General features: G+C 45.6%; 1 protein-coding gene across 1 annotated transcript in view; it reads left to right on the forward strand.

The window, feature by feature from the left end:
* The first annotated feature begins 2,224 nt into the window (after nt 1-2,224).
* Nucleotides 2,225-27,431, forward strand: part of PLA1A (phospholipase A1 member A) — a 28,020-nt gene continuing 2,813 nt past the window's right edge. The window contains exons 1-9 of the mRNA XM_036883463.2: nt 2,225-2,402; nt 9,199-9,400; nt 10,653-10,830; nt 11,331-11,439; nt 12,430-12,531; nt 18,604-18,693; nt 20,470-20,637; nt 22,024-22,113; nt 25,652-25,760. Coding sequence (XP_036739358.1) covers nt 2,330-2,402; nt 9,199-9,400; nt 10,653-10,830; nt 11,331-11,439; nt 12,430-12,531; nt 18,604-18,693; nt 20,470-20,637; nt 22,024-22,113; nt 25,652-25,760 — 1,121 coding nt within the window. The 5' untranslated portion in view covers nt 2,225-2,329. The remainder of the gene's footprint in view (nt 2,403-9,198; nt 9,401-10,652; nt 10,831-11,330; nt 11,440-12,429; nt 12,532-18,603; nt 18,694-20,469; nt 20,638-22,023; nt 22,114-25,651; nt 25,761-27,431) is intronic.

A 27,431-nucleotide genomic window follows, 5' to 3' on the forward strand; every position in this document is an offset into this window, starting at 1 on the left:
TCAGGGTCCGGTCCCTTTCCGCTCTCCTCTCTGAGCCCACACTACCAGATGTACCACGCCTTCCGTTAGCAAATGCTGAGTCCTGGTTGTGTGGCAGGTGCTGTGCTAGGTGCTGGGAAGACCTCACTGAGCAAAAGAGACCAGAATTTCGTCCTTCTGAGGTGCCCATTCTCCTTGGGGAAGACAGACCACACACACTGACTATAAATTGGTATTGCCCCAGTGTCTCCTTGTGGAAGGGTTTCTATCCTAACTCTCTAAAATACATCACCTCCGTTCCAGGAGGACCCCTTCCTTGGCCCCCTCCAGCAGTGCTCCCTGGCCCCTTTGAACTTTAGTCTCCTCACTGTGAAATGGAGATGGTGATGAACCTAACAGAAGACTAGTGATTCTAGCATGTGTACAATCATCCAAGAAGCTGCTGGAAATGCAGAGTCCTGGGCCCAGTCCTAAAGATTCTTGTTCGGTGTGTCTGGGATGGGCCCAGCAGTTGGTCCCAGGTCCCTTGGGTGATTCTGAGGCAGGTGGTGCTGCACAGCACCACCCCAAGCCCACTTGGAGAGCACTGTACGAGGTGATGAAGGTGCTCTCTAAATGTCAGTGTGGAATGCTGCACGCAGGAACACTGCTTCCGTAACCAGGATAACTGGCTTGGTGTTCCAGCTCTGGCCATGGTGTGTGCGGATCAAAGTGCAGCCCTGTCTCCTGCTGTGGGGGAACCTAGTCCACTGATGGTCCCAGTCGCCACCCTTCTGGATCTACCCTTTGTCCTGAGACCATCCCCAGGCAGTGACGGATGGGGCGGGGCTGCTGACACAGGCTCATTCCAGTATGGCATCAGACTTCAGCCTGAAGACTCCCCATCACCCTGGCCAGACATCCTGGAACTCTGGGGCATCTGAGACTCTTCTGTGTAATCCTCTTTCCTTCCCCAGCTCCTTCACAGGTGTCTGACCTGCATGACGATCTAAAGGTTCTCCCTGCCTTCCTTCGCTCTCCTTATTCCTCACAGGTGTTACCCCAATACATCTCTTGTACATCTAGTCCCATCGCGGCACCCCTCTGGGGACCTGGCTACTGCACCTGGGTTGGTCTGACAGCCCAGCCATCACAGTGCCCCGTTTACTGCCACCCTCCTTCCTGATGGCACCAGTGCTCAAGCCGTGGCATCGTTCACCCGAGGGGAAGTGGGGGCTGGCCCTCAAAAGTCCTTTCATCCCCGTCCCGGGCTGGCCTTGTGCAGCCACACATGCCCAGCAACAACGTTTCTTCAGGGGGTGTTGCATCTGTGTGGGGATTCAGAGCATGGCTCCCGGCGCTAGCTCTGCCTGCTCCAGGTCGCAGCTCTCCGTGACGTTGGTCAAGTTTCCCAACTTCTCTCCGACCTAAGCGGTACTCACCTTGCAAACCTGTTGTCTACAAAGCTTGAGACTGCCCTGCTGGCGGGTTCTCCGCCTCATAGCAACGTGCTGCAATTTAAGGAGTGCTGGGCTTACATCCCCTGCCCTCCCCTTTCCCCCTGACCTGCCCAGAACTGGCTCTCTGGGGTTCCCACCATTCCTTTAGGTGAAGAGGCCCCCATGGTACACTGGAAACGCCCCGGTTCCAAGCCAGCTCTGCTACTTCCAGCAGCTGTGTCTCTATGTCATTTTGTTTCTCTGCTCTTCGGTTTCTTTCTTTGTGAATTCAAGACGTTGAAAATCTCTTCTTAGAGGCTGGGCTTTATTTCTAGCCCCAAGATTCTGGGAAAGGATAGTACTCTCAGAGGCAACGTTGTCTTCTTCCATTCTTTCCATGAAATGTACACTACACGCATATTATTGGCTCAGCTCTATGCCAGGCACTGGAAAATCAAAAATGAAAAGAAAGTCTTTACCCTCAAGTCACTCAGGGGCTTCCTAGGGACACAAATATGTCCACAGATGATTCTAGTACAATGGGAGTTTTGTGATCACCTGGAGATGAAAGACTTGCTCCCTGAGTTTTACTAACATTTCATAATGAGAAGTGGGAGAGGCACAGGAAATAGTTTCCTAATGATGTTTGCCTCACAAAAGAGGAACAATATGTTTCAATGTCCCCTGCTTTAAAAAAAAGAAAACTTATTTTCACTGAAAAAAAGAAATTGAAAAACTCTGGAGGTGAAATACATTAAACAAATAAGCAGAGTTTATTTTTCTTTTACAGGTCATGACGCCAGTTAATGATTAGTGAGATCCAAGTGGGTGTTTGGTGTTCAAAACACTGAGCACTGTGAGAGGCTGGGTCATACGATCTCTTTGACATTAGGGGTCCGCTTCGTCCCCATTCTGAGACTTGCTGCTCAGCGATGCCCCCAGGCCTCGGAGAGAGAGGCTCCTGGTTACTGGGGCTCCTGCTGTGGCTCAGCGTTGTAAATGCAGGTAAGTCGGGGGCTCAGGCCTTGGGTGGAACTTTTCCCATCAATGATTCTATTCCTCAAGCTATCTACTTACACAGTGCTAACCTTTGGAAGGTCCCCCTAAAAGCCCTCTCCTGAGATGAGTTTAAAAGAGGGAGAAAAAAAAAACAAACCCTACATTCATAATGATGGTAACCAGAGCACTTTCTCAAGGCACAAAAATTGAACTTCCCCTAGCTGTTTTACTCATTTTTTCTAAAACCTGTATTAGTCCTTGTGCCCTTGCACAAACCAGGGTAGTTGTAAGAGAATAAAGTCTGATTAATTCCAAACTATGGTTCATTTTCACCCTGTAAATATCCACTGTTCCCAGATTCTTAATTTATGATTTAAATTTTACAAACTAACAACGATTTTGTCATTGAGATCGTGAGACGTCCTTTCCAATCTTGCTGACCCACTCAGGTCCAGGTTTGTTATCCCTCCTGGCAGGCCTAAGGTAACTAGTCCCTGCTAACCACAGAGGACTGGATGACCTTTAGAGCTTCCCTGAGATGCCATTCGCATTCTATCCCGCCCACCTCTCCTACTTGCTTGATGTAGCAGATCTGAACCTCATGTAGCACTGAGCTTCTCTGGCTTGGTGAAGACCCCTCCTCCCCCCGGCAGGGGCACCGCTGTGCGGCAGCTCCCTTCCCTCTGCTTCCACAGCAGACTGCCTTTCTGTCACCTCCACATGACATGCAATTCTCAGTCCCCAGCTTTGGAACGTGCCTGTTCCTTCTCCTGCAATTGCTCATACTACTTTTTTGTTCATGTTTGCTCTGCCATCTTCCAAGAGGGCTTCCATGGCTCATACCTCCCTTGCAACACTTCATGCCTTTACTCAGCACCCCTTCCCTGCTCTGAAGGCCAACTTGCATGAGTGTATCTACTATCTTCATTAATGGGTGGCTTTTAAAAGGTGCTGCTTAGTTTCTCTAACTTAGTCATTTATTTCCGTGTGTACAGAGACCTCGTTAAATATATATAAAATATTTGTGTGCATGTGCGTGAAATTCTTCCATGTCTACATACAGTTAGTTTTTTAAAATGGTTATTTACATACTCAATCTTAAAGAATTTATATCTTAAACATTTTTGACAGATGTGAGAAAAATTTCCTTGCAAAGAAATTATAACTATTTGTTAATATACAAGCGTGGCTGTTTTCCCACCTCTCTACCAACAATACTATATATTAAACATTCTCTAGACTGTCAATCTGATAGGAAAAATAGTATTACATTGTTGTCTTAATTCTTATTTTTTATTATGATTTGTGTTTCTAATGTCTTGTTAAAGCAATTTTCCTATAAGAATACTCTTTCATATTTTCTTCTAAACACTATGGGCTGGTCCAATCAGAATAAGAGCTCCAGGGACAAATAATTTGGATTATGGTGTAGTTTCTAATATGCTGTTGAATTTTATTTGCCAACATTTATTTTTATATTTATGTTTATTATTTTGCATATATATTCATAAAGGATATCTATCATTTTCTTCTGTGTTATATTTGTTTTTAATAGTAAGGTAATTATAACCTTATAAAGTAAGCTTTTATCCTATAAAACAGTTTATGTAAGGTACAGATAATCTGTACTTTAAAGGTTCAGTAGAGTTCTCAAATAAAACCATCTGGGTAGGATACTTTAGGGCCAGAGAGGACTCTTGGTTGCCAATTCCATTTTTTGATACTTGCACTTTTTTTGGGTTTATTATTTCTTCTTGAATCTGTTTCAGCAAATTACATTTTTCTAGAGAATCATTCACATCACTTTATAGTTATGGAAAATTCTTAGCAATTATCTTTTCAAAATGTTGCACCTTCTCCCCTTCTCTTCCTTTAGAAAATAGCAATTAGGTAAATGTTGGAGCCTTTCAATCTATTGCCTGTACTTTTTAACTGCACTTTCTTACTAGAAAGTTTCTTTTACTTCTCTACTAGACATTATAGTATTGATTCCTTTTTTATACCAATGATTGTCTTTTTCATTTCCAATTTTCTAAGTGGTTCTTTTCCTCTATATCTTATTTTATCATTTGTGCTGTTTTTATTTCATGAATTCTTATGCTCTGTCTATATTATATTCTTGTATATTCTCAGAATACTTATTTTAAAGTCTATGCCAAAGGGTTTTTTAAACCTTATTTCATCTGGAATGAATGTACTGATCCATTTATTGGCTTTAGTGACTATCTTTGCACATATTTGATTTCTTTATACATTTAAACATTTTGTTTACAGGTTTTTAAAAAAGTCAACTTGTTACTGAAGTACAACATATATACAGAAAAGTGCATGGATTATTAATACACAGATTAATGAGTTTTCAGAGTGAATTCACCTGCCTAACCATCATTCAGATAGAGAAATAAAGCATTACCAGATTCCTAAAACCATTCCTTATATCCCCTCTTAATCACTACCACCACAAAGTGAACTATCTTGACTTCTAACACAATAGATTTGTTTCATTTTAATTTTCAGTGCTTCTGGTTTCTCTCTCTGTCTCTGTTCCCCCACCCCTCATCTTTAGACTGTCTCTTCCGTCAGGTACATTGTCTTCAGCTTCTTATTGAGGCCTTGCTGTTCCATCCTGCCTCCCTAAATAAAGCTATAACCCCAGGTAAAAAGCTGTTTTTCTTTTGTGTGGTTTTGTTTTAAGCTTCCTTTATGGAGATGGGCAGCCCCTGTCCCCCCCCCCCCCCCCCCGCTGGCTACCACAGGTGGGCCTGGGACTGGTCTGCCACACCTGGTATGGAGCAGCTGTGGGCCCTGCCCCCTTCACAGAGCCGAATTCTTACAGCTGCTGCCTTCTCTCAGGCCTGGAACCTAGCACTGTTATACAATTCTGTCCTTGTTCATGGAGATTGTATTTTTATTTTTGAGAAAAACAATGTCTTTTTCTCTCTCTCTTCTGTTGTGCACCTGTCATTACTCCGGATGTGCTGGTGGTTGTGGGCAGGGGACATCCAACTATGATTCACTGGGCCATGTTTCATATTCTTGAATGATCAACAGTTTTGTTTTATCATCTGATGTTCCTAATGTCTTCCCATAAGTATGATTGTTGCTATAGGCTTTTGGAAGATAACCCCACCTTATGGTAATGAGTGTTGGGTACTGCATTCTACTGTATTTTTTTTCTACATCTGTTAACATGAGCATACAGGGTTTTTTTCCTTTAATTTGTTTGTATATGAATGACATCAACATTTTCTAATGTTAAACCGTCTTTTCATTCCTTGGATTAAATTCTGCTTGGCCATGCCATATTTTTCATTCTAGTTACCCTTGATGGATTTGGATTTGCTGATATTTTATCTAGGATTCTTATGTCTGTTTAATAGTGAGATTGGCCTGTAGTTTTCCTTTCTCTTTCTGTTGTTGTCCAGTTTTGATATTTTGGTTATTGTCATAGAAAGAATTTGGATTCTCTCTCCTTTTTATTCTCTGGAACAGTGTCAGGGATTGAAGGATTGGTAGAACTTCTCTAAAACTGTCCAGCCTGGTAGAACTGTATGATGAATGGATTTAAAACTATGGTTTCAATTCCTTCATGCTACAGTTTTACATTTGCTTTTCTGTTTTCTCTTTTTTGACTAAGTTTCAGTAAGCTCCATTTTTCTAAGAAATTAGACTTTTCTAGGAAAATACCTGTATTGTTTAACTTTTGGGTGGGTATAAATATGTTCTTTTATGGTTTAAAAATATCTACTGTATTTATATCCTCTTTTTATTCCCTATATTGTTTACTTGTGGCTTCCCTCTTTTTTTCTTACTCTCTCTTATCAAAAGTACATCTAGTTTGTTATTCTTTTCAAAGACCTATGTGTGGCAGGCACTGTTCTAGGCAGTGCAATGAGCAAAATGGATATAAATTCTTACCTTTTTGGGAAGCACATTCTAATGTGAGGAAATCAATAAACAATGTTTAATAATAAACTAGTAAATCCCATAGTAGATTAGAAGGTGAAGATTGTTATAAAAATAAATAGATCAGGATAAGGAAGATGGAGAGAACTGGGTTGAGAAACAGAGGCAGGTTACAATTTAAATAGGGTGGTTAAAGAAGAGAGGATGACATCTGACAAGCAAAGACTTGAGAGGGAATCACGTGATGTCTGTGGAGAGACACTCCAGGCAGAAGGAACCACAATGCAAAGTACCTCAGGTGGAAGCCTGTGTAGAGTGAGGAAGCGGTGGGAAGTCATGTGGCTGGAACAGAGGAAGCAATAGTTCTACAGGCAAAGTGCCCCTGGAGCGGGTGGTTTAGACCATTCAGGGCTTTAGTCCATTGTTAGGACTTTGGATTTTATTCTATGTGAAATGTCTTGGAGACTTTTTTACAGAGATGTGACATGATTTGACTTATTTTTTGGCTGCTGTGTTGCAGATAGACTAAAGCGAACCAAGAGTGAGGGCCGTAAGTTGGAGAGGTGATGGTGGCTTGGACCAAGGGGCAGCTATGCAGTAGTGAGGATGGTTTAATTCTGAATGTTTTCTGCTAAGGGGAGAGCCAAGGGGACCGCTCACCATTCGTATGTGCCGTGTGAGAAAAAGGGAGGAGACCAAGATCTCTCCGGAAGTCCTGCCTGAGCCCTGACTGAGTGGCTGACAATATTGCTCATATTTCATTTTATCGTTTTCTTTAATTTCAGCTATTTCTTTTGTATTTCTTTCCCTATATCTTATTTGGAGTTGCTGTACAGCTTTTTTAAAATTTCTGAGTTAAAAGATTAATTTACCTAATCAGTATCTTTCCCTTTTCTCCCCTAATATTTGCGGTTTTACATATCCCCTGGGTTGTTTTAGCTACTTTACTCAAATTTTGATATGGATGGGCTTTATATATTTAACATTCTCTCGTCTCCATTTTGATTATTCTTATACCCAGACATTATTTAAAGGGGAGTTTTTAATCTCCAAATGTATTTTTAAATACTTTTCATGATTAATTTCTAACTTCATTCATTGTATTTAGATCATGCTGTCTGGATTCTATTGATTCTTTGATGTTTGTTGGCCCTTGCTTTGTGACATACTCACAAAGGCCTTGGTGATAGGCTCATTTCACAGGACCGTTAATTCACTGTCTGATGGATGCAGTCTTCCCTATATGACCCATAAAGCAAATTTATTTGTTTATGTAGTTCAAGTCTCAAGCTCAAGCAGAGTCTTTTCATCCTCTGTTCACAAAGCCAAAGGCTGGGGGAGGCGGATGAGTGGTACAGAGTTCTCTCTCTCTCTGTGTACAGTGGGGCGCCAGCTGTAGACCAGACTGGCGGGGGGGCTGCACTCTCAGCGTGGGCCTCACGACAGGGCTGCTCAGAAGGGAGATGCAGGGGGGTGCCTTGGGGACCAGGTCCTGGGGAGAAACCAGAGGTGCACCTCAGGACTCCAAAGATGGGTTTCCCACAGTCCATTTATGGTACCACATCCCGGCACACCCCAATCCATATGTCTGTTGTCTATGTGCTCCCCAGTTACCTCTGAAGGCAGGTAATAGTTTCAGAAACCCAAAGTGTCTGTCTTCCTCGTGAAGGGGCCTACACAAACCAATGTCTGCAACTGGACCTCTCTGATTCTGTAAATGGCTTTGTCCCTTGGCAAGAATGTGACGCAGCTGCTGACAGCTCTGTGACTGGGGCCACGTGCTGTGGGTCCGTGTGTGCCGGGCTCTCCCTGTATGATGTGCTGGTCATCAGGTGCCACACCTCTTTCCCACAGAGGTGGACACTGGGGTGGGATGTTGGGTGTTGTAGATGGGCCAGATTTCCAGCTCCATGAAGAGCAGGAGTTTTATTCCACCCTTTTCAATTCAGTGTTTTCTGAATTGAAATATAACCTTGACCATAAAATATCCTGTTTAAAGTATGTAAGAGCAAGTGCCATTAGAATGTGTAGCTCACAGAGGTCGCTTTCTACCCTGTGGCTGGCAGCTGTGTGCTGGGCACTGGGAGGCTCTGGTCTGCTCATAAGGTCAAGAAGGGAAGAGACTGGTGCGGCTGGTTTGAACCCTCCGGGATGGGATGTTCAGACCAGAGTGAGCCCACTGCTCACTTCATTGCCCAGGGCTCTTTTCAGAAAACTATTATTTTGCTAGGGCTGCTGTAACAAAGTGGCAGAGAATGGGTGGCTTAAACAACAGAAGTGTATCATCTCACAGTTCTAGAAGTCAAGAGTACAAAGCGAAGGTGTCGGCAGCATTGGCTCCTTCTGAGGGCTGTTCGGAAAGGATCTGCTCTGGGTCTCTGGCTTGTAAAGGGCCAAGTCTGTGTGTCTTCACACTGACTTTCCTTTATGTCTGTACTTACATGTCCTCTTCTTATAAGGCCACCAATCACATTGGATTATGGCCCCCCTTAGGACCTCACTTTAACTTGACTATCCCTGTAAAAACCCTGTCTCCCAATACAATCTCATTCTAAGGTCATGGGGGTGGGGCTTCAACATATAAAATTATTTGGGGTTGGGGGGAGACTCAGGTTAGCCACAACACTATCCATTTCACCACGGTCTTCTCTAGCTGAGTAATAGTCATTCTCTGGTATTGTATCTTTGGAAGTGAAAAGTATTCAGTTTTGGTTATAGATATGATGCCTTTGATAAGTGAGTCTGATTGGTATACTACTGATTTATAATGAATGCCTGGAAATCCTGTTTCTCTCCCTTTTAAGAAAGTGAGGGATTACTGATTTAACACCTTTCTTCCTTTTAGGAACAGATGACCTCACCTTGGATCTTTCTCATTGTTTTGTTTTTTCCTCAGGAGATACACCTCCGCCCCCACAGACAAAGTGCACTGACTTCCAGAATGCTAATCTCCTCCGAGGCACCAACCTCAAAGTCCAGTTTCTCCTCTTCACCCCTTTGGATCCTAGCTGTGGGCAGCTAGTGGAAAAAAGCAGTGACCTCCAGGACTCTAGGTTCAATGCAACTCTGGGAACCAAACTGATTATCCATGGATTCAGGTGGGAGTCAACCAGCCAATAGGATCGCCTCAGCTCAGAGCTAGAAAATCACCATCATGCTATAGGAATTTAGGTGGGAGCAAGAGGAGAAATGGATGGACTGACTGTCACACGTTCTGTCCCTCACCTCCTGCTGTCCTCAGAGGTGTCTCATTGCAATGTGAACACACATTATGTTGTTCATTCTTCTTGGTCATACACATTATGTTGTAATATATAGTCACTGAGTCTCAATTCAATCACCATCTTTCCTTCCAACATCTTCTCTCCAAAGTCCACTGATGAGGCAAGCAACAGAGAAAGGCTGCTGGGAGGAAAGGAGTGAAGGTGTTGAAATAGTAGCACTATAGAGCACCTGGAGTCAGGCTATCTGATGAAGAGGTGGACATAAGGCACTGCCCGGAAGATCGCCACTTCCTGATCTCCGGGTCCTCTGCTCTTCAACTTGCTAGACTCCAGGGACCCAGCCACACGCTTCCTTAGATAACCCTCTTGACTTTTGTGCCAGTCTCTCCTCTAGTAAATCTTACATTCAGCCACTATCCAAGGCTGAGTGTAGACTCCTCAACCCAGAGAGAGCTAACAGTGCTGGAGAGCTCAGCAGGCTGTGATTCTGTCTGCTTCCCCAAAGCTACATCTGATGGTGCACCCCTAGTCTGTGTCCTTCTGTGCACATGAGCATGTTCTGATTGTCTCCATACTGTGGGCCATTGACAAGCTTCTTTCCCCTTCCTAACGTCCTGTGAAAGCTTTCTGAAATTTTTTCTATCATTCCATTCTCCTTTTCCTAGAAAGGTCCTATTATACTGTAAGTCCCAAAAGGGTAGGGAATATATCTTTTTTTTTAAATTTCTCACAAAGCACCTAGCATACTGCCTGGTCCATTTGTAGTATGAATGAAAGGTTGAATGAATGAATGGGTAAATGAAAACATCCTCAGGGATAATGTCCATATTATAGAATGAGAATGAAGATTGCAAATTTTAACTGTAAGGTACAAAGCACCCTTTTATAACTTACACAAAGGCTCCATATGTGCAGGCAGAAGCCCTGGTAACTGGGGTTATGTCCTGCCTATGCTCAAATTGCTGTATGATTTTACTGCCCATGTACCACATCCCCCACACCCCTTTACTTGTTTTGACTTTTTTTTTCTAGGTTCATTCTGTTAACAGAGAATGTTGTAGTTTTCATGACAATGGATATTGGCTTGGAAGATAATTTTCCTATCCTTTCTTGGCACCCTGTCTAGGGCTTTAGGAACAAAGCCTTCCTGGATCAATAAATTCATTGGCGCTCTTCTGCAGGCAGCAGGTGCTAACGTGATTGCTGTGGACTGGGTTTATGGCTCTACAGGTGCCTACTTCTCAGCAGTGGAAAATGTGGTTAAGCTGGCTCTTGAGATCTCCCGTTTTCTCAGTAAACTCCTGGTAGGTGTAGAAGAACTCAGGGTGAGTTTTGGCTGCTGATGGGAGAGGGAGGGGTCAGAAAGAAAGAGCAACACACAGGGAGGAGCTTTAGGGCCGGAGCAGGGCCACCCATCAGCTTGCTGGTCTTCAGTTCAGATCTCAGCTTTGCCACTTACAGTGCTGACACTGGGCAGGTCATCGAACCTCTCTGAGCCCACCGCTCCTCCTCTGTAAGATGTGCCACCACACATCTTAGGTAGGGAGTGCTGGTGACTGGCTTCAGTAGACCCTCCGGATGGAATGGCACCAAATGGAAAGCGAGGGGATTGTCAAGGTGGAGAGCCCAGGAAGAGGGCAAGTGATTAACAGGATAAGAATTCTGCCTTTTCCCCACAAAGCATGTGTGGTGAATGTGTCATGCCCCAGCCCTTCTGCTTCTGAAGCCTCATGGGGAAATGTGACCCTGGGAGCCAGTGGCTGCTGTGGCCCAAACGCAACTCACCGTATATGTCCTGTTGTAGGTGTTGGGTGTGTCGGAGTCCTCAATCCACATCATTGGTGTCAGCCTGGGGGCCCATGTTGGGGGCATGGTGGGACATTTTTATAAAGGCCAGTTGGGACAGATTACAGGTAATGTTTCCTCTGCACAACCTCCCATGTTTAGAGATAGAATGCTCTAGAAATTGCTGAGGCAAGCAGAGGGGAGGGTTGGTCCTTTGTTCTTATAATCATGTCATCTATTACCACTAAAATTTATTTACTGTGGCCCTTGCGTGTAAGAAAATAGTATTGTGTTATTGCATGATTGCATATGGTGTAAATGGCCATGTGTTTCTTTCTGAGCCTCACTTGCTTCATCTGTAAAATGAGTTCTCATAGCTCGTATCTCTTTGGCCCACTGTGGAAATTACCTTAGACAGTTTTGCTAAAACTTGAAAAAGCACTGGAGACTCTGTGCCTCAAGAGATTGCTTTCAATCAATAAGGGACTAGAGTTGTGCAGTAAATACCCAGCTTTCTGCCCTTCAGTGGAACAATTCTGAGTTGAGTTCTACACTCTTCTTCTGTGCCCCAGCGGGATGAGACCCCATTGCCCAAAGGGATAATTCATTCATTAAAATTTCCCTTCATTCTCTGACTCATATTTCTACTCCCTCACTCTGCCTTCTGTGCTCTTCTCCCATATAAGCTACTTGCACTTTAAATCTTTGTCTCAGTGCCTGCTTTATGGAAAAAGGAAGGAAAAGGATCCAAAGGAAGACATGGATGTAATAATATTGAGTTGACTGTGTTGTTGTGAGGATTAGAGTGTTTGAATTGCCCAGCACAAGGCCTGGTGCTTGGTAACGGCTCCACCAATTAGAGCTATTGTCACTACTACATGAGGATCAGTATTACTCACATGAACCCTTACCAAATGGTGGTATCAGTAAGCTCCTTTCAGAGCCAGAGAAACCGTCATTGTGTCAGAGGTGACACAGGGGGGTTTCCTGGGTGACGTCACCCTAAGCCGGTTCTCTCAGACTGGGGCCCTGGCTGGGGGACAGGAGGGCTGCCCTTCCGCAGCTATGCTCCTGCTGCTGGGAGGAAAGGGGCCCCTGACTTCGGACTGTCCTTGCAGGTCTGGACCCCGCTGGACCAGAGTACACCAGAGCCAGCCTGGAGGAGCGCCTGGACGCTGGAGATGCCCTCTTTGTGGAAGCCATCCACACAGACACTGACAGTGAGCTTAGCCAACCTTCCTGGGGTGGGGGAATGAATGCAGGCAGGAGGATTTGCAATTCTGGAACAAAAATGTTTAGTCATGGAGGCAGGTCCAAGATGGCGGTATAGAAAAAGCCTGAAACCACCTCCTCCCATGTACACACAAAACCTACAACTACATAGAATTCCTCCTGAGGTGGAACCGAGGCCTGAATAAACACCTGCACAATAAGGGATAGAAAGACCACGTAAACATCGGCAGGAGAGACAGAGACATGGTAAGGGCGGGGCCCCCACTCCGGCAGGACCTTGCAATAGGGAGGGAGACCACTGAGGAACTGAAGGAGTACAGATTTGCCTGCCCTTGGGCACAGAAAAATAGCTGAGGTTTAAATGGCAACCACACTACAAAGGCAGCCAATTATCAGAACTAAAGCACCTGTCCAGTGGCAGGGGGACTGCTGGAACCCTCTCCTGGATCAGAGGTTCTAACCAGCGCCATTGTTTATGCTGGACGGGAGCGGGGTCTGGGTGCATACACTAGCTCCGGATGTAACTGAGGCGGCGTCCCGGAACCCGCCCCTGCCTGCCCAGATGTGCTCACAGCAGATCCAGCAGTCCCACCAAGGCAACCCTTGTTCACTGCTCACACAGATTCACCCTGCCTGCTCCCTGTCTGCCCATAGCTGCCTCGTCAGCATGGCCTCGGCTGGCACTCACCTGACTCCTCCTGTCTTCACCACTTCCAGCCCTGGCCATGCTGTTAACATGGCCCCACGGGCACCCACCAGGGATCAGTATTACTCACATGAACCCTTACACACTCAGTCACCCCACCAGCATGGCCCTGGCTGGCCCACATTCAGGCAAATTCTAACCCTGGCTGCCCTACAAGCTTGGCCCTGCCTGGTGCTTACTCAAGAGACCCTCAGACCAGGACCCTCCAAACCCAGCTGCCCTTCCCAATACTGCCCTAGCCCTGGCCCTGTGCTCATCCACAAGCCACCCAGAGCAGGCCTTGGGAGCCCGGGCACTGGGACACCCCAGCCTAAGCTCACCCAGCCTCCAGCCAGCCAGTCTAAATGCCCCCCCACAACAGAGTCTAGCCAACGATGTTCCTGCACAAGCCCACATCTTCAAGACTGGGAGGGGTAGCTCCTTTGCCTAATCCATAGAAACAAACACAGAAACTCAAAGAAAATGAGGGGACAGAGTATTATGCTTGAAATAAGAGAATAAGACAAAACTTTAGAAAAAGAATTAAATGAAACAGAGTTAAACAATCCACTTGATAAAGAGTTCAAAGTAATGGTTATAAAGATGCTCAATGGACTTGCAAGAAGAATGGAGGACTTCAACAAAGAGATAGGAAATATAAAAAAGAACCAATCAGATAGGAAGAATACAATAAATGAAGTGAAAAATATACTACAGGGAATAAACAGCAGTTTAGAGGATTGTTTGATCAGTGATTTGGAAGACAAAGTAATAAAAAGCCCTCAAGCTGCACAGCAGAAAGAAAAAAAATTAGGATAGGTTAAAGACCTCTGAGACAACATCAAATGTCCTAACGTTCACATTTTAAGAGTCCCAAAAGGAGAAGAGAGAGAGAGAGAGAAAGGGGTAGAAAATTTATTTGAGGGAATAATATCTGAAAACTTCCCTAATCTGGGAAGAACCCCAAACAAGATGAACCCAAGTTGGTCCACACCAAGACACATAGTAATTAAAATGTCCAGGATCAGAGATAAAGAGAATCTTAAAAGCAACAAGTTACATATAAAGGAAACCCCGTAAGACTATCAGCTGAGTTTTCAGCATGAACTCTGTAAGTCAGAAGGGAGAGACGTGATATAGTCCATGTGCCAAAAGGAAAATGACTACAACAAAGAATTCTCGGCAAGGTTATCATTCAGAATTGAAGAAGACATTAAAAGCTTCTCAGATAAACATAAGTGAAAGGAATTTACCACCACTAAACCAGACGTACAAGAAATGTTAAAGGGACTTCTTTAAAAGGAAAAGGAAGGGCTATAACTAGAAGCAAATACATATATATATGAAAAGAAAAAATTTTATTGGCAAAAGCAAACAGATAGTAAAGGTAGTAGATCCATCACTTAAAAGTTAATGTGAAGGTTAAAAGGCAAATGCACTAAAATAAATTACTTATTGAAATTAGTTAAGAGGATCACTAAATTAAAAGGTATGAAAGAAAACATTATATACTTAAAACATGGATGGGGGGGTATAAAATGTAGTGCTGTTAGAATGTGTTCAAACTTAAGGTATCACATGCCCCAATTTCAAACTATACTACAAAGCTACTGTAATCAAAACAGTATGGCACTGGCACAAAAACAGACTCATAGATCAATGGAACAGAATAGAGAGCCCCCAAATAAACCCATGCTTGTATGGTCAATTAATATATGACAAAAGAGGCACAAATATACAATAAGAAAAAGACAGTCTCTTCAATAAATGGTTTTGGGAAAACTGGATAGCTATGTGCAAAGGAACGAAACTGGATCACTGTCTTACACCATAAACAAAAATAAACCCCAAATGGATTCTAAGTATAGAACTGAAACCATAAAACTTCAGAAGAAAACATAGGCAGTAGACTCTTGAACATTAGCATTAGTATTTTTTTCTGGGCAGGTCTTCCTAGGCAAGGGAAACAAAAGCAAAAATAAACAAGTGGAGCTACAGCAAACTAAAAAGGAAACCATGAACAAAATTATAAGGAAACTTACTGTATGGGAGGATATATTTGCAAATGATATACATGATAAGCAACTAATACCCACAATACATAAGAAATGATACAATTCCACATCAGGAAAACAAATAATTTGATTAAAAAATGGGCATAGGACCTTAATAGGCATTTTTCCAAAGAAGACAGACAGATGGCCAATAGACACATGAAAAGACGCTCCACATCACTAATCATCAGGGAAATGCAAAAAAAACCCACCATGAGATATCATCACACACCAGTCAGAGTGGCTAATATCAACAAGATAAGAAATAATAAATAATTGGTGAGGATATGGAGAAAAGGGAACCCTGTACACCACTGGTGGGATTGCGTATTGGTGCAGTGACTATGGAAACAGTATGGAGGTTTCTCTCTCAAAGAACTAAAAATAGAAATATCATATGACCCAATTCTGAGAATTGACTTGAAGAAAACAAAATCATTAGCTCAAAAATATATATATATACACTCCTATGTTTATCACAGTATTATTTACAATAGCCAAAATATGGAAGAAATGTAAGTTCCCATCAATAGATGAATGAATAAAGAAGTTATACATATATATACAATGGAATATTACTCAGCCATAAAAAAAGAATGAAATCTTGCCATTTGCAACAACATGGATGGACCTAGAGGGTATTATGCTAAGTGAAATAAGTCAAAGACAAATACCATATGATTTCATTTATATGTGGAATCTAAAAAAAACAAAAAGAACAAACAAAATAGAAATAGACTCATAAATACAGAGAACAGACTGTTAATTGCCATATGGGAGGAGAGTAAGGGAGTGGGTAAGGGGATGATACAGGTGAAGGGGGAAAATATTAGTGAGAAAGTTTGATGTCTTGATCTGGGTAATGGTTACATGAATGTATACATGTCAAAATTCATCAAGCTGTACCATAAGATTTGCATGTTTTATTATATGTACCTCACTAAGAAAAAGGCAAAAAGTTGGACTAGAGGGTTCATGCTCCTAAAAAAATAAGTTCAGTCATGAGTCTCACTCTGATTCAACACTAAACCTTGCTAAGGTAATGGTAGGAGGAGTGTGTGTTGCAGCCTGGCTGACATGGGAAAATCAGTTGCTTTTTCAGGATGAGTGTGCCTGGCCCCAGGGGATTGGGGCATTCCACTGCCAGGGCAGATACCCAGGCCTCCTGGAGGACGAGTCTGGCCCTTCAGTGCAGTGAAGAATGAGAATACCGCCCTCCAATATGGATCAGCATAGGAAAGACCCCCAGCTCTGAATCCATTAGGACCAAATTGAGCTCTTCTGGCCAGCTGGGAAAGGGAGTGGGTGTTCCTCCTCAATGCTATTTGGCGTGAAATACCCACAGAGGCTGTGCCAGGCCCTGTACTCAGTGTGGTGGGTGCACCGAGAAAGGGCATCAGACCAGAGAAGTTTGCAGTTCAAACGAGAAATGTCCATGTCTCATTCCCTTTGGTCAGAGCTGCCTTCTAGCACCCAAGACTTTCATGAGTATGGAAGAAAACCCTGCACTCATGTTTTTCAATCCTCTTGCTCACCTTTACCTCACAGATGGGAAACCAAAGCCCGGCTCTTGGATTAATTAACTATGCTGATTAGCAAGGTTAACCTCTTCTGTCCCCCAGTTTGCTAAATAGGTGGCTTGTTAGGTCCCTCCTTACCTAACCTAGGTCTCTCAGTCCCCTTCAAAATGCAACCTCTTCCTAATGTGAACAACAAAAAAGTCATTCCATAGAGTCAGTGTTAGTCGAGCTATGTGGTGGGCACTGAGAATGCCATGATCAGCTAGGCATTGGATAACATCCTTGCCCACATGGCATTTACAGGCTAACTGGGCAGGCATTCATCCATTTATTCCTTCAATAAAGATTTCTTAGACACCCCTTAGGCCAGGTACTGGGCTGGTATTGAGTATATAGCAGACAGAAGACAGGTGAAGGCCCTGTTGTTCTGGAGCATACATGCAGGTAAACAGGTAAGATCATTGCAGATGGTGACTATGATTGTGAAGGAAACAGGACAGAGGGTGACTGGATAGGAGCAGGCCTACTTCAGGTAGGGTTATTGAGGAAGGTCTGTCCAGGGATGTGATATCTGAGGGGAGACTTGGCAGATGAAAATGAGTCAGTCCTAGGGGGAGAGGACAGCCACAATGAAGGCCTGGATATGGGTGGGGACAGAAAGAAAACCCTGTGGTTAGAGCGCCCTGAGCACAGCGCTGAGTGAGGCTGCAGAAGGGGGAGCAGCCCCAGGCTGGCCATGGCAAGTTTTCTCTCCTCTTCTCCCCCTCTCCCCTCTTCTCTCTTCTCTTCTCCTCTCCTCCCCACCCCTCCCCTCCCCTCCCCTCCCCTCCCCTCCCCTCTCCTCTCCTCTTCTTTGTTCTTTTTTCTCCTCTTCTTCTCTTTTCTAACGGAAGTATAGTACATATGGAATTTTAGATGTTATTCCACAGTCAGTGAGAACAGGGTGGCAGTTTGGATGTTGCCTCAGAAGATTCCTGTGGCTGCTGCGCAGTGAACAGGCTGCAGGAGCACTAAGGGAAGCCTGGAGGCTCATGAGACGGTGTTTGCAGAAGTGGGCTGGTGAGAGCTGATGGTGGCTTGGACAAAAATGGTGGCAGTAGAGACAGAGAGAAGTGGAAAGATTCAAAATATGTTTTGGAGATAGAGCTGCCCAGACAGGTGATGGGCTAAAGGAGGGAGCGAGGCAAAGGGAGGAATCAAGAATAACTCCTAGGTCATTGCTTAACCCCTGGGGAGATGGCATTAAACAAAGAATATGCAGTCAGTTGCTTACAGTGGTGATAGACGATGTGAAAAAGCAAAGTCTTTGGCAGCTGGATCTGACCTAGTCTGAGGGGTCACTGGGATGAGATGGGGCTGCAGTCTCCCAGATTCATCTCTTTGTAGGGAGGTGATATTTCTGCTGAGGAGAACACAAAAATATGTGGCAGGCTGTGAAAATGTGGCCCCAAACATAATTATCAGGACTACTGCTTAAAGCAAAATAAAATCTATTCAATTATTCAGAAATGTACAAGCTTCAACATGTACTGATTTATTAAAAATTTATGTTGGGATTTTTAAACTTTTATTAGACAAATATGAATGTCTTCTTATGAATTTATTCTTCTTTGCTTCCTTTCAGCATGGAAAAGCCCCTTTAGGAAACTGAAGGCTAGTTCTGCGGTCTGACAGCACTTAGGAGTGGGGTGGGCACCCATTCGGCCCTGGAAGTGGGGGTTGTGCTGCTGGGGACCCTGCTGTGGGACCTGGAACGTGCACCCTGCAGTGAGAAGGTCATGGGGCTCTGCTTCCTTTCAGATTTGGGTATTCGGATTCCTGTTGGACATGTGGACTACTTTGTCAATGGAGGCCAAGACCAACCTGGCTGTCCCACCTTCATTCATGCAGGTGGGTATTTGGCTACCCCAGAAAGAGGAAGTCACCAGCAGCCTTTGTGTGAGTCAGTGTGGGCCACCGGGGGTTTTCCGTCCAGTGTCCTTTGCCATGTCCCATAATGCCTTACTCAGCACCTATTGCGTGGATATCTTTGGAGCCCAGGTATGCTGCAGGGGGAGTACCTGAAATTAAAAGCATACTTACGCTGCTCTCCCCACTTCTTAGGCCCTACCATAATATAACCTCAATCAATAACCTCTCTTCTTCCTAGGCCCTGCATTCTGGCAGAGTCCACACCAGCTACATCTTCTGCAGAGCCTAGTTGTGCTAGAAGTGGACCCATGGGCCCCCAGCTAGCTAGCTAAAGGATCAGTTCATTGCATGACCGTTTCTCCAAACTTACTCAATTTAACAGTTCTCCAAAATGGTTTTCAAGATAATCTTCCTGGGTACATCCAACAAATATACACTTCTTCTCTTGCAAATATATTCTTCTGGAATGTTCTTTTTGAATATATGCATTGTCAATGCATATACATTGACAAGACTATATTCTTGTCAGTATAGTCAATTGACAATAAAATAAAATAAATATTAAATGATATTTTAATATCATTTTTAAATGATATTAAATTTGTCAAAAGCTAAACATCAAGGGTTATTTAGTCTTCTTATATTCTTCCTGAAAGCATAGCCAACAAACATATCAGCATTGCATATGGGAATTATGTCCCAACTTCTGTTTACTATGTTTCCTTTTTAGTCTTTTCCTGCTTTACCAAACTTTTAATGTTTGAAGGATTCTTTTGACAGTTTTGTTGGATAACTGCTAAACTAATTTACCAAATCTACTGATTTTCCAAAAACATGTTTCTTTTAACAATGTATAGATTTTCCAACAACTGATCAGATGAGATAGTTTGGTCTTAATGACTTTTGAAAATTTCTGTGGCATTTTAGCTAGCCACTTGTCATTGTTTCTTCATGACACAGTCTGAGGAGGGTTTAGTTTGTGTCTCCCAGCTTCCCGTTGCAGCTGGAAGGAGCTTGGCCATAGGGAGTGTCCCAACCCCGGGGGGAAAGGAAAGTCAATACACAGCTCAGATTTGGTTGCTGGTCCCAGAGTCGGGGGTTCCAAGGTGAAAATTCCAGAACCCTGAAATTGTGGCTCACTACAGACCTCTTAGCTCCAGCCAATTTGTACAATGTGAGTCACTGCAAATTTTTAAATAGTAAATGACAACAGTAACAAGGAAGCCAAATTTTTGGTAAATTGAGACATTTTGCAAATTCAGTGTAAGAATAATTTAGTTAGGTGGACCCCAGAATGTTGCTTTCAGAGATTGACCATGAATAGCTGCTGACTCCCTTATGTGTCTCATCACTGGGTTGGGTACAATGAGCTTGTAAAAAACTGGTTGTGTAGGTGATGGTGAAGGTAAAATGTGCAGATATCTATTTTGAGAAGTGGGGTCAGGATCCCCAACTGCCTGTGTGCTCCCACTTTCTGAAAGAGAGTATGCATGATCAAGGAAGAATGCGTTTCAAATTAATCGATTTTCTTGATAAACTAAGCTTAGGTACCTCAAGAAAATAAAAAGGAAAAGTGAGAATGAGGTAACCATGGTAATTAATATTTTAAAAATGTGGCTCAGGGGACATCCCATGTATTTATAGCCTGTTAGAATATGAAATTCAGCTAAAGTTACAGTAAGTAGCATGGAGGGAATTTCCATTTGTTTTAAACTGAAACTTTGGTTTTGGGTTTTTTTTCCCCCAATCGTTCAGGCTATGATTATGTGATTTGTGATCACATGAGGGCCGTGCACCTCTACATCAGTGCCCTGGAGAATTCCTGTCTGCTGATGGCCTTTCCCTGTGCCAGCTACAAGGCCTTTCTTGCTGGACACTGTCTGGATTGTTTTAACCCTTTTCTGCTTTCCTGTCCGAGGATCGGTAAATGCCATTAATTCCTTTGTCTCCCTTTGACAATTTGGGGAAAGTTCAGGTTTTGTGGTCACCTTTTTATTAAGTCCCAGTCTCTTATGGTCAAGAACTCTATCCAACTGGGGTAAAGAAAGTAGCCAATGAGGTGTTCAGCCTGTTTCCACAAAGTGGCCTTCGGCCGTCCAGGTCCCACGACTCACCCCCCATATTGCTGCTGATGCCATTCGTCCTGCACACACCCCACGCACATGGGTCCCATCTGCAGGTCCAGCCTCAGAATGCTCTCTAGAAACACTGGTGGAGTCCCTGCCCGCACTCGCAGAATAGATGCTCGCTTAGGTCTTTCTAGCTAGGCCAGTCGCATGCCACCTCCTGAGAGACTCTAAATCAAGGTGCTGTGGAGGAATCCCCAAGACTGGCACACAGGGCCCACTTTAGAGGTGTGAGGCTGCGGTGGCCACGGGCCAGCTGGAGGATGCCTGACTGCTGGGTGGCTTAGGCACATTCCTGGGTGATCCAGGCCAGTCTGGGAGAAGGGCTCCGGGAAGACTGAGGGATCTGGCCTCCACTCACCCCATGCAGATCATTGCTGGGAACATCCTGGGGTTATCCAGGATGAAGGGCTCCAGAAAAGCTCTGGGAGGTGTAAATGGTTCCCACCCCTCCCTCACTCGCCCCCCACCCCCACACCCCAGGTGCTGCTCAGAAGTGCAGCAGCCTGTGGTTGCTTATATGAATGAAATGGGTGTCAAATGGACAGAATGTTAATGTACATGTAGCCTCCCTCAGTAAAGAAAATCAGCATTACTTCCACTCACTGCCATCTGTCACAATTTCCGCCAGGTGGGATGGACCAGCTGTGTAGCCACCATGTCCCACCATCTGCCCAGCTCCTCTCGCACTTCCCCCAGTACTGAACACCCCAGGGACACTAACTGCTCGTGTTCCCAAGAGTGTTCTATGATTCCTCGCCCCCTGTGCCCTTGCCCAGACTGCACTCCATGCTTGGAACACCTTCCCCAACTTGTCGACCATTATTTCAAGCCAAATACTTCTCTGTGCTCTACCAGCAAAGGATGCAAATGCTATTCAAACAACTATCATATAGATTGTTTCACAAGTTGGGGAGAGCGTTTCAAAGTCCTTATAAAAACCTCCTTAGAACAGGCCAGATGATCTGAAGAATGTATTTCCTGTTTGCTGGTGTGTGTATCCTCGGCTGGACTGAGCTGCACATATCCTGGGATTTACCACAGGGCATGGTGCATAATGAGCATACGGTATAGTGGTTGGTACAATGAAGGGGTGTATGAATTAACCAGTATGTGGCTGGGTGCCACGGGACTCTGAAATGGCCTCTTCAGGGCTCTGCTAGCTTTGCTTCTTTACTTCTAGGGCTGGTGGAACAAAGCGGTGTCAGGATAGAGCCTCTTCCCAGGGAAGTGAGAGTCTACCTCCTGACCACTTCCAGGGCTCCGTACTGTGGTGAGTTGGGGCAAGCGCATGGCTCACTCCTGCCCATGTGCTGTTCAGCAGAGTCCAGGGCTCTGGGCTGGCCTGTGTCCAGCCCAGCATGGTAGCCGGGGTGGGGTGGGAGGCGAAGGACTGGGACAAAGATGTCACAGGAGGGATGGGGGTAGGAGCCTCTGATCTTCAATAGAACCAGAACTTTCAGAACCAGTCAAACCCATTGCTATGGATGAGGACCGGGGGGCATCATACTGTCTATATACTAATCCTAGTCCCCCCCCCCACACACCACCTGGCCCTGTACAATGGAAATCTGCCCTCTATTTCAGGTTCTCTCTGGAGTGGCATTTGACCTCTTCCTTCCTGACTACGTTTTCACCCCCTCCTTGTGCTGATCCTATGTGTCTCCCACCCCAGAAGCTCTCCTAGGTCTGGGTCCCTGAGGAACATAGAACCTCACCCTCTGCCCTCTTCTCCTTCTCATACATATTCTGGATGTTCACCATTGCTTCAATCACTGCATTTCATTGAAGCTAAGATGCCAGTGATTGTAAAAGATGTTAAATGTGAGAGAGAAGTCTGTGTTAGAATCTATGACATATATTACAGGCAGAACCATCATCTTTCCCTATGCTATTTGCATCCTAACTAGGGTGACTATACTCCCAGTTGATGCTTATTATCCTGGGATCCTGTCTGATTTATTGTGTGTACAGGAGGTTAGGGTGATAAGTAATATTGGATTGATTCTGACTGACTCTCTGATGAGCTTGTGTCTGGCTGGTGGAGGGGTCCTTATGGCCATGCCTTCCTGGTCCTAGAAGGCCCGGTGCAATGTGATGGGAGCCCAAAGCTCATTCCCTCTGTGGTCACGCAGACTTCGGTTTGAATCTTAGCTTCTCCACATACTAGTTGCATGATCAGGAGCAAGTGACCTTTCTGAATATCTATATTTATGTAAAAAATGAGAACAGAAACAGTACCTACTTCAAAGAATCAACTGTGAGGATGAAATAAACTAGTATACAGGAAGTCATTAGCACATTACTAGAACCCAGCAAGTCTTATTTCCCTCCCCTTTAACAACCAGGCAATTTGGGAGACTGGGTGTGGATGTTTCTAACTTCATGCTTGAGAGAATTCATGGCTACTTCGTAGGACAAAGTGGGTTCAAAGAGCTAACTCTGGGCTTCTCACGTATACCAGCTCATTGGACAGAACGGCTCTGAGAGGCAGGGTGAGGAGGGGAGGCTCTGAGAGACTAAGTGATGTGCCCAGGGCTGCCCAGCAGGGTGAAAAAGTCAGGATTCAGCTCCGGGTCTTCTGACTCGAAAACCTATACTCTGTGCATGCCGCCACAGGCCCCCTTCTGAGAACCTGCTCCTGACAGCCCTAGTTCCTGTTTCTCCTCTGTCCTCGCTGCCCCCTCAGAGGTCAGCCAGAGGGAGGACGCTCTGTCTCGTGGCAGAGGCAGCGCTCCCAGGGCCAGGGCAGCGGGGCTGCACTGCTCCTCCCTGTCTGCGCAGCGGCCGCAGCGAGCTGGGGGAACACCTGCAGGTTAGAGACATTTTAAGGTCCCTACTCAGGCAGGTTCATGTAGTCATAGTTTTCCTGACTGTTTCATATTTGTTGTGAGTCTCCAGCCCCATGAACCAGAAGCATGGCCCTGTCTGTTCAAAAGAAGGGCACAGAAAGAAACAAGCCAGTGTGAACCTGTTTGCCCACATGCTTTGAGCTGTGTGGTTCTGAGCATCGAAGCTGGGACCCTCTTCTCCCTGGACGTACAGGCCGTCTACCTGGTAGTTCAGGTGGCGCCAGCAGCCGGCCGCTCCCCGTCCCACCCACCCCCCAGGCCGTCTGGGCACGAGGCTCCCATTGCCCAGCACCCGTGGCCTTCCTTGGCCTCAGCAGGGCTTACCAGGACAGTGGTCACCCTTGACCCCTGCCAGGCACCAGCAGTGCTGTTCTTCAAACGGCGATAGTTCTAACATTACTTTTTCCTTGTGGAACAGTGTTTGCCACAGAGTACCTTCTCTCCATTACTTCATTTAATCCTAACTGTGTTGCATGAGGTGATGTCAGGGATTATTGTTGACAGATAAAGGAACTGAGGCACAGAGAGGTTCAGGGACTTAGGCAAGGCCACACATCATGTAAGCAACAAGGCTGGGCCTCAGATCCAGGTCTCCTGGCCAAGCACCCAGGGTTGTGTGCTGCTCCCATGCCATACCCTGTGCAGACTGGACTTCACTACCAGTTCCCACCACCCACTGTTAGCAGATCTGGTCCTTGGGGGGCTTCCAGATAAGGTAGAGAAGACAGAAGCAGAACCTTAGGACACTTGCTTAATCAGTGATACCTGCTGGCAAAGGAAGAAGTGACATAATTTATCAAACTCAGCCCAGAGAATGAAATTCCTAAAGCTGATGTAAGTTAGCCTTTTTTTCCACATTTCAGTTATCTACTCCAGGTTGGTCCTGTCCATTACCACACCCATCTACATCCCATAGTAAACCACTCTGCGAGGGAGACGAAGAGCGAAGCATTGAATATTTCCCCTGTGGAGGAGCATGTGGTGCCCCTTCCCTCTTGTGGGTTCTCGGCATCTTGGCACCTGTACTGACCCCACGGGCCCGGATGCCCTCCCACCTGGCCCGTGGGGTCAGTACTTGAGGGACCCCTCCAACCTAGTGCTGTGTCTGCCTAAGTCCACTTTATGTCCCCCCACTATTCTCCCATAAAACATGATAAATGGAGAGGTTACAGGCAGGGGAGGTGGGAAGAACTGCCGTCCCGGCTATATCCCATCACCAAGGAGTCTGTAAAGTCTCCAAGACCCATTACTGCAGAATACTGCCAGATGGCCTACCCCTTGATAAGGAAAGGATAGGGTCTTAGGGAAACTGTAATCCTTATTAACCTGTCTCTCCAGCGGGACAGCAGTTCCCGGGGCATTGGCCTGAGACAGGCTGCTCTCCCAGTCTATGTCAGCGACACCAGCCTTCAGAGCCACAGTGTCCTCGCTGCCCGGGAGGATGGAGCTGCCACATAGGCACCCAGCCACCACTGGGAGAGAGAGTCATCGCCTACACACAGTGGGCTCCCTGACACTGTGTGAATGGTGGGGGGGATGAGGGGCATGGCTATATTCTATGAGTTAATTGTTTTAAGTATAAAATAGATCCTTTTTGGTTCTTTCAAAATCATACCACCAGGATGTCACCAAACAGGGAGGAGTGGGACCTTCTAACGTTACAAATAATAATGAAAACTAACACACGTTGAATGCTTCCTAGTCACAAGCACTGTCTCAGGACTTCATATGTATTAACTCATTTAATTCTGATTTGGATTCATGGGGATCTATTTTTATGATCCCCACTTTACACTTGAGGTACCTGAGGGTCTGCAATGACAGGTAATCTGCTCCAGGTCCCATGGCTACAAAGAGGTAGAGCCAAGATTCTCAACCACACGGCTGCTCTCTGGGGCTTTTTGTGCATTGCTCCCACTGACCCATGGCCCAGCTGTCTGCTCTGCTTTGGTTTCCTAGTGCATCACAGCCTCGTGGAGTTTCACTTGGAGGAGCGAAGAAACAAGGACACCAACATTGTGGTCACCTTCCTCAGCAGCAATGTCACCTCCTCGGGCAAGATCACCATGTATGTATCTTGGCTGGCCTCTCTCTTTAGGACTAGTTGGCTTTTCATTTTTCCTGTGCATGTGCACACACATGCACGCGCACACACACACGTGCATGTATATCCCAAAACAGGTACTGGGTGATCCCTGATGGGTGGGCCAAGGCCACTGGGCTGGGGGTTGGGGTGAGGGCAGCACCTACCATGGATGCACCCACAGATGTGTGCTGGACCACTATCCCTGGTTCGAGATCAGTAGTAGGTCTAAGCATGGTGCATTAGGACAATAGCAGATGTGGCAGGCAGGCGCAGTAATGGGGTGTCCCAACAGGTAGTGAGAATATAGGAATTGAGTCCCAAGTAGGAAACAGTGCTCAGGAATCCAGGTAGGAGGCATCAGGATGTCAGTAAGTTGGAGGGCCTTAGCCGCTAGCCCACGGAGGGCTGCCCAGAGCCTGGGAAGCACCCACTGCTGGGGGAGTGGCCAGTAATAGTGGGTTACTAGAGCAGAATCGCCTGCAGAGGGTCAGTTAGCTAATGAGTGCAAGGTGAGGGTCGGCAGGACTTGGTGCTGGGTGGTGCCAGTCCCTGGAACCCAAGCTGAGCACTTTCTTCCCTTGGGTTACGGTGGGGCCCCACAGCTGAGGGCCACGCTTGAGGTGGGAGGGCAAAGAGCCTCAATTGTCGGAGCTGCAAGGCTGGCAGAGCTGACAGCTCAGCAGCAGTGGCGCGTGTTTCTTTAAAAAGCAATGGGTTGGTTACTTACAAGCCAGTGGGAGACAGACTAATCAGGCAGTCCAATAAAAGGAATTTAACACAGGGAACTAATGACAGATGTGTTGAGAGAACTGAAAACCCAAAAGGGGAGGCAATGCAGAGATCAGCTACAGAAGTCGCTTTCAGCCCGGACTAGAGGGAGAAAGCAAGGTGGTCTTGGTAGGAGTCACAGCGGGGGCTGCTTGGCAGGAGTCGGAAGCAGGGAGCAAACAGCTCCTCCAGAATCCCTGCCCAGAGCAGTCTCCCACCTGTGTGCATTAGACCTCCCTGGGACCTGCTGGCCAGGAGCCTGAGACATGCAGTTCTCAGGGAAATAGATGGAGCACAAACAGGGAAATGACCAGTGCACATACACGCAAATGTACAGCTGTCAACAGGGGCAGGGGCTGTGAGAACATGCAAGACAGAGTGTGATCAAATGAGAGGAAATGATCTCTCAGTAGAGATTGATTTGAAGGATTTGAAGGAGTTATCCAGGCCACAGGTCAGTGAGAAGTGACACTGGGAGGGGACAACAGGGAGTAGGACACAGTGAGAGGAGGCTGGAGGGGCAAGTCAGGGCCAGACTGTACCAGGCCTTGAAGGACACGTTAGGGATTTGGGTTTTGATTCTGAGAGCAGTTTGGAAAGCCACTGAGAATTAAACAGGAGAGTGACCGGGTCAGATGTGGGTTTGAAAACGTTTCTCAGGCTGCAGTGTTGGACATTAACTGCACTATTGGGGAAGACAGCACACGCTGGGCTCCCAAAGCCCCTGCCACCAGCATGGGCTCCAGGTCACCCAGGCCACACAGGGAGGTATGGCAGCAGGATCTCAGCACAGATCTTCTGGTGCTCACGTGAGCCTTGCAGATTGTAGCTGAATAATTCATTAAATCGGTGCAAGGTTATGTTATTTCTACAAGGGTGTTTCCA

Source organism: Manis pentadactyla, chromosome 1 (genome assembly GCF_030020395.1).
Source record: "Manis pentadactyla isolate mManPen7 chromosome 1, mManPen7.hap1, whole genome shotgun sequence".
Lineage (NCBI taxonomy): Eukaryota > Metazoa > Chordata > Mammalia > Pholidota > Manidae > Manis > Manis pentadactyla.